The following is a 13,287-nucleotide window of genomic DNA, read 5'->3' as shown; positions in this document are numbered from 1 at the left end:
CTCTTGATGTATAGGTCTAATGCCTCCATGAATATTCTATTGGCTGCGAATAACCTTTTTTCAACAGCTTTATGATGTCATATTTATTCCAAAACTTGTTATGGTTTCAAACTGTCAAGTCTTCACAATAACGTGCGCTTGAGTCTTGCTGATGGCTGAAATTTTCTAGCAGAAATGCCGTCATTTCTCCCAGCTATTTTTTTATTTAAAGGGGTTCTCCGACAAATTAAAATTGGATCACAATTACTCTGTCCTTCCTGGTTGCTGCTGACCAGGACATGTGACTGCTGCAGCCAATCACTGGCCAAAGCAGTGACCTTCTACAGCCAGCGATTGGCTGCATGCCAGGCTTTTGATGCAACTACCGTTGAAAGCGCATCAGAATAAAGCCTGTTAATGGCCGCTGTCAAAAGATGTATTGGCGGTCGTTAGGGGTTATGGCTTACATAAACCTATATAAAGGCCTAATGAATGTTTAATTCAGGATTCATGTAATCATGAGTCAATTGCCAGTCACTTGACGCAGTGTTGCAAAATAGTGAAATGCATGACTTGTTTGACTCTACATAATGGGAAACTTTACATTTGTGTATAAGATTAATAGTGGACACCCAGTTCTTAATTTTATTTTAATTTAGTTCATGTCTATTGCTGATGTTTAATGGCGCAGAATTATATATATATATATATATATATATATGTGTGTGTGTGTGTGTGTGTGTGTGTGTGTGTGTGTGTGTGTGTGTGTGTGTGTGTGTGTGTGTGTGTATATATATATGTATATGTGTGTGTATATATATATACACACACACACACACACACACACACACACACACACACACACACACACACACACACACACACACACACACACATATACATCTACGTCACATTAATTCAAGTGTTTCTTTAAGATTAGAGTCCATTAAATGTTAATATTGCTGTAATTTCAGGTTTATATTCAGAAAAGTCTATTGGTAATTGTATCATTAAAGGGGTTGTCCTGCGATAGCAAGTGGGGTTATACACTTCTGTATGGCCATATTAATGCACTTTGTAATGTACATTGTGCATTAATTATGAGCCATACAGAAGTTATTCACTTACCTGTTCCGTTGCTGGCGTCCTCGTCTCCATGGTGCCGTCTAATTTCAGCGTCTAATCGCCCGATTAGACGCGCTTGCGCAGTCCGGTCTTCTCCCTTCTGAATGGGTCCGCTCGTGCCGGAGAGCTGCTCCTCGTAGCTCCGCCCCGTCACGTGTACCGATTCCAGCCAATCAGGAGGCTGGAATCGGCAATGGACCGCACAGAAGACCTGCGGTCCACCGAGGGTAAAGATCCCGGCGGCCATCTTCGCAAGGTAAGTAAGAAGTCACCGGAGCGCGGGGATTCGGGTAAGTACTATCCGTTTTTTTTTTTTTTTTAAACCCCTGCATCGGGTTTGTCTCACGCCGAACGGGGGGGCTATTGAAAAAAAAAAAACCCCGTTTCGGCGCGGGACAACCCCTTTAAGGTACATTTTAAATGGGTATTCTGGCTCTTTAAACAAGAAAAAAAAATATCTGTTGACCAATGGGATCCCTGACAATCCGCTAATTCCTGGGGCCGCTGTCACTATGGTCAGCACAGGAAGCAGAAGGCGCTGTGACCATACCACAGCAGCCCAGGTTGGAACTGCAAAGTTGTGTCCAGAATACCATCCTAGGTCACTGCACTATTGTCAACGCTTTTCTGCTTCCTGTGCTGACAACAGTGACAGTGGCCCCAGTACCAAAATACCCCTTTGTGTTGACCCTAAGTTTTCAACTGCATAAAAAGCTTGATGCCTTGAGGTTTCCAAATCTATCCTTTTTTTTTACGGTCACTCCTCTTCCAGACCTCTAATGTTCAGTATATAGTACGTTAATACTTCACCTGTTCTAGTTGAGTGTTTTCTCAGTACAGTTGGTTGTAAATGTTAATACCTACGGTTATGGTCGCTGACTTCAATGGTGTAATAATTTAATTATGTTAGATTGGGAAAGTTATTCTTGCATGAGTGATGATGCCACTAGGGGAACAAAGATTTATGGCAACTAGGGAGTCTCTTGTTCTGCTGGTGTGAATCTGTGGCATCCAACTAAATTGAGCTTTAGTGCAAGAAAAAAAAAACAGGCTTCTTTCACAAAGGAAATCGGAAATACATTCCTTTTGACTTAAAGCGAACATGCGAACAAAGTGTGTTTTTTGGTGTGAAAAATACAGCCTGTTTGCTTATGCCCCATTTACACAGGACGAGCTGTCGAGCAAACTATTCCCAACACTCATCCCAGTGGTGCTCGCTCCTGTGCTGATACACAGGAGTACGTATCGCAGAAAACACTGCTGGCATGGCAGCCGGAGAGCGTTCTTCAGTGTATACAGCAGTCGTTCACTTCTGATCAGCTAGTAGTTTAGTTTTCTGAATGCTGAAACTGAACATATCTCTTTCAGTCTCTGCATGCATTTACAGGGTACGACTATCGCCTAATTCCTGCGGAGCGTGGAAATTTGAGTGATTCTGAACAATAATTGTCCCATGTAAAAGGGCCATTCTAACGCTTTGTTTGGAGTCACTTGAAGAGTAGAGACTTTCTCTGTGAATTCCGCTCGTGTAAATGAAAAATAGTTTTTCAATAGCATGCTATGGAGGATTATTGCTGCGGAATCTGGAGGCAGACGCCCACTCTGGATTCTGCAGCCACAATTCACCTGTGGACATAAAGCATAAGTCTCATATGAGATCTTTCAGTCAACATGGCCTGTTTTCCCTCTGCTCTCTTCTCTCCTGAACGTTCTTTTCATCTAAGGGTGCTTTTACACGGGACAACTTGTCAGTTGCAGATGCCCGATGGGTTGTTCAAGAGATAATCGTTCCTGTGCTTTTATACAGGAACGATCATTCCGGCCCGCCCGCCTCCATTCGCAGTAAAGGGCCGGTCATCATTTATGAACAAAGTTTTATCTTGCTTGACATAAAGCCACCCTGCAGTCCAACCATACTGACAGATCTCCTAGGGAAACTTAGGCTGCAGTATCTTTATACAGTGATGTGTAGAAACTGCAGAAGAAAATTTTTCATAAAATGCTATTGCAAAAATGATTCTCAATCCAAAATCCGGTTTTTGTTGGTGTCTGCTTTGTGTTATTCTCTTTCTTATGTATATATTGTTGTTTTATTCTGTTATTTTGTTTTACTGATGTATGGTATTGTGTTTTTTACTATGTGTCCCCCATGACGTCATAGAAGACCTCTGGGGGACATTCACTTTTTTTTTTTTTTTACTTTATTTGACATTTTCCCACTATAGTTAGGGCGTCTATAGGAGCCCTAATTATAGGTGAAAGCAACCCCTGTGGTGACAGTCACCTGCAGAACTGCCAGGGTCTAAGTCTGACCCTCCAGCTCTGCATAGCAGGGAATCCCGGTAGGTCATATTACTTCAGATTTATAAGTGTTAGCCCTTTGATAATAACTCCATATAGGACTGTCTAAAACAGTGATAGCCTACCGGGGGACGCTGGTGGCAGGAAGCCTACGAAGGTGGCTAGGGGAGCACCGCATAGTATGAAATCATAGTGTGAAGTAGTATGGATTTGACTTTTTTTGGATGCAGAAATGCTGCATAATGTGTCACAGAAAGTTCCACTGCAGACATTCTACAGCATTTCCCCCACGTGTAAACATACCCTAAGTCAGTTTAAAGGGGTTGTCTCACGAAAGCAAGTGGGGGTATACACTTCTGTATGGCCATATTAATGCACTTTGTAATATACATCGTGCATTAATTATGAGCCATACAGAAGTTATTCACTTACCTGCTCCGTTGCTGGCGTCCCCGTCGCCATGGATCCGTCTAATTTCGCTTCCTTCTGGCGTTTTTAGACGCGCTTGCGCTGTGCGGTCTTCTTCCTGGTGAATGGGGCCGCTCGTGCCGGAGAGCTGATCATCGTAGCTCCGCCCCGTCACGTGTGCCGATTCCAGCCAATCAGGAGGCTGGATTCGGCAATGGACCGCACAGAGCCCACGGTACACCATGGGAAAGGACCCGCGGTGCATCGTGGGTGAAGATCCCGGCGGCTATCTTGGTGAAGGAAGAAGGAAGACGTCGCAGAGCAGGGATTAGGGTAAGTAATATGTTTTTTTTTTTTTTTTAACACATCCATTGGGGTTGTCCTGCGCCGAACGGGGGGCCTATGGGAAAAAAAAACAAAAAACGTTTTGGCGCGAGACAACCCCTTTAAGGTATGCTGCCACATGCAGAGTGGCCTCACTAGTAAGTGTCCCCCATATTGTCCCCAGTAGTAATAGTGACCCCCACAGTGGCCCCAGTAGTAATAGTGACCCCCACAGTGGCCACAGTAGTAATAGTATATAGTGGCCCTGCTTGTTGATATTACCACCCCTCCAAACGACCAGTTTTCTTTGCATTCTTAGGTGGTCATCTCCAGTAGGTTTCTGTCTGTGCATAAGATCTATACAAACGGTTTCTAGAGCGGGTGTTTTTCTCAAAGCAGTGAGACAGTATACAACTCCAGCACAGAAGGCTCGGGTCTAGATCAAAATGGTCTTCTGAAATAGTCTGCTGGAGAGGTTTCACCACATCACTTGCCTAGTAGCCAGAGACTTGTGCTACTGCTGGTCCAACACAGTCAGTATGTAGCACCATCAACACTACGCTCCAACTCCAATTAGTACGGGCTTTAGAATCACGATCGTTTTTATTTATTTATTTTTTATTTTTTTTTATATCCAGCAGTAAAGATTCCTTATTGCAATAAAAAAAATAGCAAGATGGTAACTTGAATGTGGATGAGCTGTATTACCAAAAACCGCTCACGGACAGCATTGTCACTGCTTCTGGGGAAAAAGCTGTCATATTTTTTACTGTTGGAAGATGTAGATTTCTAGATTTCTGAAAAATCACCAGCAGGAAATATAATTGTCAGTCAAGTGGATAGACCACTTCTTTGGTTGGCCTTCTTCTCTAACTGGTCCACCTAATTAATGAAGTGACCTGGTGAATGGCAATGGAGCAGAAGAATATACAAGCCGGGGTAGATGCACCATCTAGGTGGCCAAATAGGAAGCTTGATGCATAAAGGATGAGCAGCAGATTCTGCGCGGTACATGCTGTAGCAATAATCTCATTTAGTTTTCCACTATCCACTTACAGATTGAATTACCGAGAGCTGTTAGCATTCTAGTTTCTCACCCTTGATCTTGTCAACTTTCTGCAGTAAACTCTACTAACAGTAAATGACTATTATAATCTGCGTCATCTCTCAGACTTCTACTTTAACTGAGCAATTAGCTCAATTAGCAGACTGAATCGGCATGCAGGAGGATTAATCACAATCCAGGGGGATATCGATGCTATTCTAGTATGATGTATCGGCTAATTTACTACTTAAGATAAATATTAAAAGCGACAGCTGCATGGTCTTCTCATCATATCCCCATGCATCTGCTCCAAGCACTATTAAAATGGATCATGCTATTAATTAACATTTCCTCTTTAATGTTGTTGAATCTTAAACATTGATTAAAACCCCACAGGGAAGATCTCTGAACGGCAGGGAATGAGACTAAACAGCAGTCGTGTTGCCCCTTAAGGGGGTATCTTGTCGGGGCTGCAGCTGTCTCTTAGTGGTCCTCACCTGCTGGAAGCTTTGTGCTTTTTCTCTGTGTGACTACTTCTCTTATGACTAGTATGTGCAGACATGGATGAAATGCTTAATGATCATTTACGATTGTACCTCAAGGTACTGTAATTGTAGTTGACTGCTAAGAAATGGCTTTCTATATCAGATGTATACTAGTACTCTGGTCAAAGAAAATTTCCGCTTCTTCAAGTAACTGCGTTCCCCCCCCATCCGGGCAAACACAGCTTTTGCTAGAATAGCATCGATATCCCCCCGGATTGTAATTAATCCTCCTGCATGCCGATTCAGACTGCTAATTAAACTAATTGTTCAGTAAAAGTAGAAGCGGCCTTTTCGGGGTTTTTTCTTCATTCTTTCCACCCCCACATTTCCCAAAAACTTTTTTTTCCCCAGCGACATAGCTACATGAGGGCTCAGAGTGTGTGGGAAGAGTTATATTTTTTTAATGGTACCATTTAACATACCATATAATGTATTGAAAAATGGTTATATAAGGCGCAATAGAAAAATACAGCTGCATCATTTCGGGGAGTGAGTTTTTTACGGCATTCAGGATGCAGTAAACATAACGTTCTCTTTATTCTGTGGGTCAGTATGCTTATGGTGATATCAAATTTATAGTGGGTTTTTATGTAGCAGTGCTTAAATACCTTTAAAAAAAAAAAGAAACGTTGCTTTGTCTTTTACCACCATAGCTTAATTTTTACAGCAATGCAGCTGTGTGTTCTGTCTTTCAATGGGTAATTTTTTTTTTAATTGGGGCACATAGGACGACTTTTTTTTTACAAAGCCCACCCCATAGAATGACACCCAACTTGTGCTGCACATGTACAGTTCACATTGAGATGGGGATAAAGAAAATGTATCAAGAAATGGCATATTTATATAATACTGTTTTTCTTCATAAACGTGCATTACATTTTTGCTCCTGGTCTTTTTAGTGACTATATTAACAAAAAAATAAAAGTCTTGACATATTCCAGTTTTCACATAAGCTGCTCGCAAGAAGTTATTTCCTGCAGTTTTCTTGCCAGCTTTGCTGTGTAGGCTGGGGCTGGGGCAGGGCCAGGGCCAGGTAAGACTGGGTTCACATAGCAATTTTCAGATCCTTTCCGTTCCTGGGTTTCATTGACTACACTATTCTGTCCTTCAAGAATAATGGAAATGAAACCTGGTCAAATGGATAACAAGATTTACAACTTTGGTCTCCTTTTTAACGAATTACAGTCAACAGTTCGTCTCAGTGTTCTGTCTGAAAGATGGAACCTGAGCCAGAAAGACTGAACTTAGTGATAGACTCCATATAAACCAAGTCTTCTGGAGGGGGATTTAATGACCCCTCTATTGTATTACTGTCAAATTTCTAAACTATCCATTTTAATTAATTGTTCATGGCACGGTTTACATTTACATTTTTTCTAATTCTTCTAGAACCAATGCGAACACCCAAAACCTTGAAGATTGCAGATATCCAGTCCAGACGGATTGCCGTTGATTGGGAGTCTCTCGGCTATAATATTACTCGCTGTCATACCTTTAATGTTACCATTTGCTATCACTACTACAAAGGCCATGGACTGAACAAAGCTGATTGCTTGGACATGGATCCTAAAGCTCCTCGACACGTTGTTGACCATCTTCCACCCTATACCAACGTTAGCTTAAAAATGATCTTAACTAATCCAGAGGGGCGCAAGGAAAGTGAAGAGACCATCATTCAAACAGATGAAGACGGTAAGTGCATATGTACGCTGATGCAATGTGATGCTCACTCTATATTGTCTTAATATAAGAGCTCGAGTTTAAGTGCAGACATGACATAAATTTATGGAAAGGGAAAAATGCTTCAACAACATTTACAACACAAGTCTATGCAAGAAAGTAAAACGTCAAGCTAATGTGCTAAAGTACGCGAGCTGTGAAATATCACTTCTCCTTTAATGGCCGAGGTTGTGTTTTATTTCCTGAGACCTCGGCTCAGATTCACACATTGAATAAAAAAATTGCATGACTCTTGTTTGGGGACTGCTGCAGTCACGGTATTATTTTAAAGTGGTAACTCAAATGCCAAATCAATGCTTACATTCATATCATTTCATACCTCCAAATTTTGAACCCTGAAAAAAGGGAGATTACTAGTACTACTTAAGGCCCTTTTACATGGAGCTATCTTTGCTGGGATTGCTGTCAGGTGCTTTACTGCCCGAAAGTCATCTTGTGTAAAAGTGACCCCCTGAAAATACTGGTATGCCTCTAAATAATGGTCCAATACCAGCTCTACACAGTGATCAATGACAGTGGCGATACAATCAGTGTTGCCCCCCTTCAGCTCTAAGCATATTGTCTGGAGATGGGAGGAGAAGTCACGTAATGATGCTGTGAAATGAGCTGCGCTGTGCCGCGGTCCTGTCTGTAAAAAAGGCAGAAGATCGTTATCAGTGCTATAATGGACCGGGGGTGGGACATGCTTTCTGCCTCCCGGAAGTGCCTAAAATCTGGGGCTGTCTGCTGACTTTGAAACTGTTTATAAACATGCTATTTTATCTACTTAATCTACTTTTATCCACCTTATGAACATTCTGTATAGGATAAAGAATTGGGCAGTTCTTAGCGCACAATAAATTGGGAGTCACAGCAAGATCTTTAAAGCACATGTGCAAATCAACGAGGAGTTCTTCTTCAAACTTCGGCATGCGCTTACATCTCAGACAGATTTGCAAATGATTAGAGTTGTGGTGTGATTAGATGATCGGCCTTGTCACCTGAGGCTCTAGAAGTGGTTCCATGCTCGACATATAAAAAAGCTCTTAGAGGCTATTTTCTGTAAAGGACCTCTTTTCACTTGCATAGAGCTTGTTGACCACTAGAAATACCTACATGATGCATTCCAGGTTTAGCTAGGGCACTGCTGACAGCCGTGTTCATATCTGGAGACCTAGGGGTGAGCGCCTTACTCCTGCTTTTGCTGTGAAGTGGCACACTGCCTCCTGCTGGTGTAATGGTCTGGGGGGCCATCGCATATGATAGTTGGTTACCCCTAGTAGTGGTACAAGAGACACACTTAGCGATGTGGCTGCAGGATGTCCTGAACATATGTGTTCCTCTCATGGCGGCTTCCAAGAGACGTTTTCCAGCAGGAGAATATTTGGTCACACACATTGATACTGTAATAATCACAAGGCCTGTCATGTACATGCTGTATAAAGTGGTCTACAGTGTTTGTAGGATCTCACTCGGTCATTAGCAGAATGGGATAAGCAGGGTTTATTAAGCGATACTTACCAGATGAAGCATCTTGACTTCACTAGTAGTCATTGGACATCACTATACTTGATGTGTAAGTACCGTTTCTAAGTCGTCCCAGCAAACAATGGCGCGTCCGATCTCTTCAAAGTAAGGATTACTGGCTCTCAATATGCCATTAAAATTTCAGGCTTACTGGTGGCTTTGGTTAAGGTGTTCCTTCGTGTTCTTCATCACCATTATCAGATCTCTGTGCTCTTTCTATGTATTTCCTAGTGGAGTATTGAATTCCAGTTTTTGATAACATTCATTGTCTTAGCACACAAAGTGAAAATGATGAACATGCACCAAATATAAAGTGTTGTGTAAAGCAGTTTAAGATTTGTAGAAGAATAAATCATTTATATTAATGGTGTAACAGAAAACAAAACAAAGTAAACATTTTACATTTTGTTTTTGCAGTACCTGGACATGTCCCATTTAATTCGCTGAAGGGCACACCATTTGAAGACAAGATCTTCTTGAATTGGAAAGAACCAGTAGAGCCAAATGGCATTATCACTCAATATGAGGTACCACTGCATACATCTGCTGAAGTGTCATCCTAAAATAATAGCCATAATTAATCATGTTGGGTTACATAGATTGTTGTTTGCAAGTTCCTAGCAGCTTGAGGTTATTGGACCATCATGAAGGGCATGATGAGAATAGGGAAGTGCTTGGACAGGTGCAGGGCCGTCTGTGCTGATCATTGTGCATTCCCCTATTAAGTTGTAGAAGTTACAGATGAAGCATTAGAACTAGCTGGTGCTGGGCGATATGGCGCAAAAATAAAATCTTGATTATTTTTACAATAAGGACTCCCCCCTATTTTAATTTTTTTTCTTTGCTAAACAAATGGAGGGTAGCCATGCACAATTCAATTATTTCCTCAATATATATTTATTTTACCTGGGAGTATGTGGCTTCTAGGATGATAAACTTAGGAGCCAAATAAACATTTAGTAGCAAAATAAAAACAAATTATAATTGATCTATAAAAGATGTGCTCCCCACAGCGCGCTGAAATAATGCCAGTCATAAATGACCATCTTGTGCAGCTATATTACTGGCGCTATTATCTCGCTGTGCTGTAATATTTCCATTGGTAAGCTGCTAAGAGGCTGCTGCTACTGGGCCCATAAAAAGTACCAGTAATACAACAACTCAGGAGTGGGGAGACACTATCTCCAGCCATATAGCACCGAGCTACCTGCCAAGTATACCAAACATAGAGTCTACCAGTCCCTTCTTCCTAACCCAGAAGACTTTGTAAGCTCCTTGGTGCTTTCTCTGTGCTAGTTAGGATGTGACAGCAGCGCTGGATGTCCTGTGTCTCCTTCTCCTTGACACTGACAAATCATGTTCTATTTCGGACTTCAGATCTTGCCCGCAATTGGGCTGTGCCTCAAATGGATGAGCACTGGCCCCTCCACAAGTGGAAGCACCTTATTGTCTTGATCCATGCTTTCCCATTTCGCCCTTCTGCTCTCACAGTGGCACACTATAGGGACTCAGAGAGCAAAAACTGTTTGGTGCATCACCCAGACTCCTATTCCTTGTCTACTTTTAGTACGGCCAACACACTTGGTGAATAGCATGTCTGCCTGTTAATAAAGCAATTTCCCCTGTCTTCTGTGGAGAGGTGGGGCTTAATGAGTTTGAGGAAATTCGATTGTGTTCACATGAATTAGCAAAACAAATTAATTTGATTAGTTGTCCAGCCCTACAACCAACCTGTTAAGCCCCATTTACACACAATGATTATCACTAAAAATTCATTCAAACAATGGCTTTTGAGCGGTAATCGTTGCGTGTAAAAGCTTCCATCTTACACTCTTCGGCTGAACAATGATTTTTAGGTGAGCATAAAATCCATCGTTCAGCTGGAGAGAGATAGCAGGGACCGCATGCTGTGTTCTCCACGGGAAGAGCCCGCGACAGCCCTTGCGGACATAATGCAGCTGAATGCAAAGCGGAGTGCGATAATCCAGCTGCAAGTAATGCACTGCACGCTTTCCATAGTGTTGCTATGGAAAGCGCAGCCCCCTGTCCACGAGCGGAGAATCTCCGCCGTGAGCCTATCTGTTATGTCTGTTAGATAGGCTCACCACTGAGACCTGGCAGCACTCCCCCCCTCGTCCCCCATGGCAGAATATCGCTGCCGATATTCCGTCACGGCCATGGACAGGCGGACTAAGTGCTAGTGGGCATTAGTGTTCTTTATGCAAAATGATGGCTAGAACTGTCAATCTTTCAATCGTTTGAAAGCTTTTATTTGCGTGTAAATGAGCCTTAAATTCATAGTTTCATTACTACATTAGAAAGTTTTACTCCATGAATGTTCAGAAAATCTTTGCGTGTGTAAAAGGTGTACTGTCCCAATATTTTTCTAAACTTGTCTTTATTTTGACAGGTAAAATATAACAGTATACGATCATTTGACCCTGCAGTTCATGTGGCAGGTCCTCCTCAAACTGTGACCAAGCTTTGGAACAGCACACATCATGTATTCTCTCAGCTGCATCCCGGCACTACATATCAGTTTCTTCTAAGGGCTAGTACAGTAAAAGGATTCGGGCCAGCAACAGTCATTAATGTGACTACAAACATATCAGGTAATATAACCCATAATCTGATTGAGAAACCTGCTGTACTGCTGGCATTAATAAAAATGGATACAATTTTTGTTGAATCTGTGCCAAATAATATCTCATCACCAACATTTTTGGAAATATAAGGCTCTGTTCACATCTGTTTCATGTTATTTGTTCATAAGTGAAACCATCATGCAGCGACAGATTTGGGGTTTGACAGGCACCACTGGGACCTGATGGACCCCGGTGATTGGTAATGGGGTCTATCATTTTCATAGAATGGTAGAGTTGGAAGGGACCTCCAGGGTCATCGGGGCCAACCCCCTGCTCAGTATAGGATTCACTAAGTCATCCCAGACAGATGTCTGTCCAGCGTTTGTTTGAAGACTTCATAGCGGCACTTGGATGACGCATTTGGTGGCGTCCACATCAGAGGAGACTAGAGGGGCAGGCTTTTGTGAAAACCAGGCAGCTAGTATGGAATGCCCTGCCTATTTTACATATGATATCGGAAATGTCCAAACTGCAATTATTCAGGTACGCTTTTACAAACCGTGACGGCAAAGATAGCGTGGGAAAGACGTGTACTTCATAATGCAGCACTGCTGTTGGTTTACTTTGCTAAGTACTGGTGACAGCTTCCCTTTGAAGAAGGGAATCCATCACAATGTCACTGACCTCTGCTTTTCTTCTGGCCTCCAGTTCACATAGCCATGACTCTGACAACAATTTTGTGTCCTGCAGTTAATGGGTCAGTTTTATGTCAAGTGGCATAAAGAAAAACTGTCTTTTTTTTTTTTTTTTTTGCTTATAGCAACCAGTCATACGGCAGCTTTTGTTTTGAAGAACAGATTATGAAACAAAAGCTGTTTTGTGATGAAATATTTTTATTTTTTTCTGACAGTTGATATAAACCTATTTGTTAACTGCAGGACACAGTTTGTCAGAGTCCTGGTCATGTGACCTGGAGGCCAAAAGAAAGGTGAAGAATACACAGCTGGGAGGGGATGAGTTACACAACTGGATTCTTCACAGCAGAGGTGATAATGTGATGGATTTCTGCAAAACAAAAAGTGCTGCTTTAATCCCTTACCCCTGCAGCCAGCTTTAGCCGTGCTGACGAAGCCCATTTTTCAAATCTGACATGTCAGTGGTAATAACTTTGGAATCCTCTTTCCTTATGCAAGTGATTGAGATTTTTGTGACACATTGTACTTTGTTAGTATTGAGTTTTGATCAATGTTTTGTGTGTTTATAAAAAGAATATCCTGAATTTACAGAAAAATGAACAATTTTCAAACTTATTTTTTTTCTGCTTGTAAGACAGGTACTTGTGCATCACAAAATAGCTAATTTGCCATATGTGCATTCTGTTGGCATCAGTTTCTATGCGTCCTTTTATTTATTTTGGGTGTCAGAACTCAAATTGTAAGTGCAATTTCAGTAATTTTGGAAAAAAAAAAATTCAAAATCTATTTTTCAAAGACTTTGAGGCCTATAGATTTGAAACACCTATAAATCGCTCTCCATTTTAAAAATCGCACCCCTCAAAGTTTTCAAAACCGCATTTACAAATTATCACAAAATAGGGCTCTATGCTGATGACATCTTAGCATTGAGCAGCCTTCGGCCCATTTTTAACTGGTGGTAATAAGCTCTATGGAAAAGGCACTAGTGCTTCTGCTGCTGAAAATAGAAGGTAGTAGTTACCAGCTAGTTATCC

General features: G+C 41.7%; 1 protein-coding gene across 4 annotated transcripts in view; it reads left to right on the top strand.

Annotated features, from left to right (window-relative positions):
- The window catches only part of PTPRK (protein tyrosine phosphatase receptor type K), a 374,180-nt gene that overhangs the window by 251,089 nt on the left and 109,804 nt on the right, over positions 1-13,287 (top strand). For all 4 annotated transcript variants that reach the window (XM_066605531.1, XM_066605533.1, XM_066605532.1 and 1 more), the window contains exons 8-10: positions 7,117-7,419; positions 9,391-9,500; positions 11,384-11,585. In XM_066605531.1, coding sequence (XP_066461628.1) covers positions 7,117-7,419; positions 9,391-9,500; positions 11,384-11,585 — 615 coding nt within the window. The remainder of the gene's footprint in view (positions 1-7,116; positions 7,420-9,390; positions 9,501-11,383; positions 11,586-13,287) is intronic.

Source organism: Eleutherodactylus coqui, chromosome 1 (genome assembly GCF_035609145.1).
Source record: "Eleutherodactylus coqui strain aEleCoq1 chromosome 1, aEleCoq1.hap1, whole genome shotgun sequence".
Taxonomy (NCBI): Eukaryota; Metazoa; Chordata; class Amphibia; order Anura; family Eleutherodactylidae; genus Eleutherodactylus; species Eleutherodactylus coqui.
Note: the sequence above shows the minus strand (reverse complement) of the source record. Positions and strands in the feature narration are given on the sequence as shown.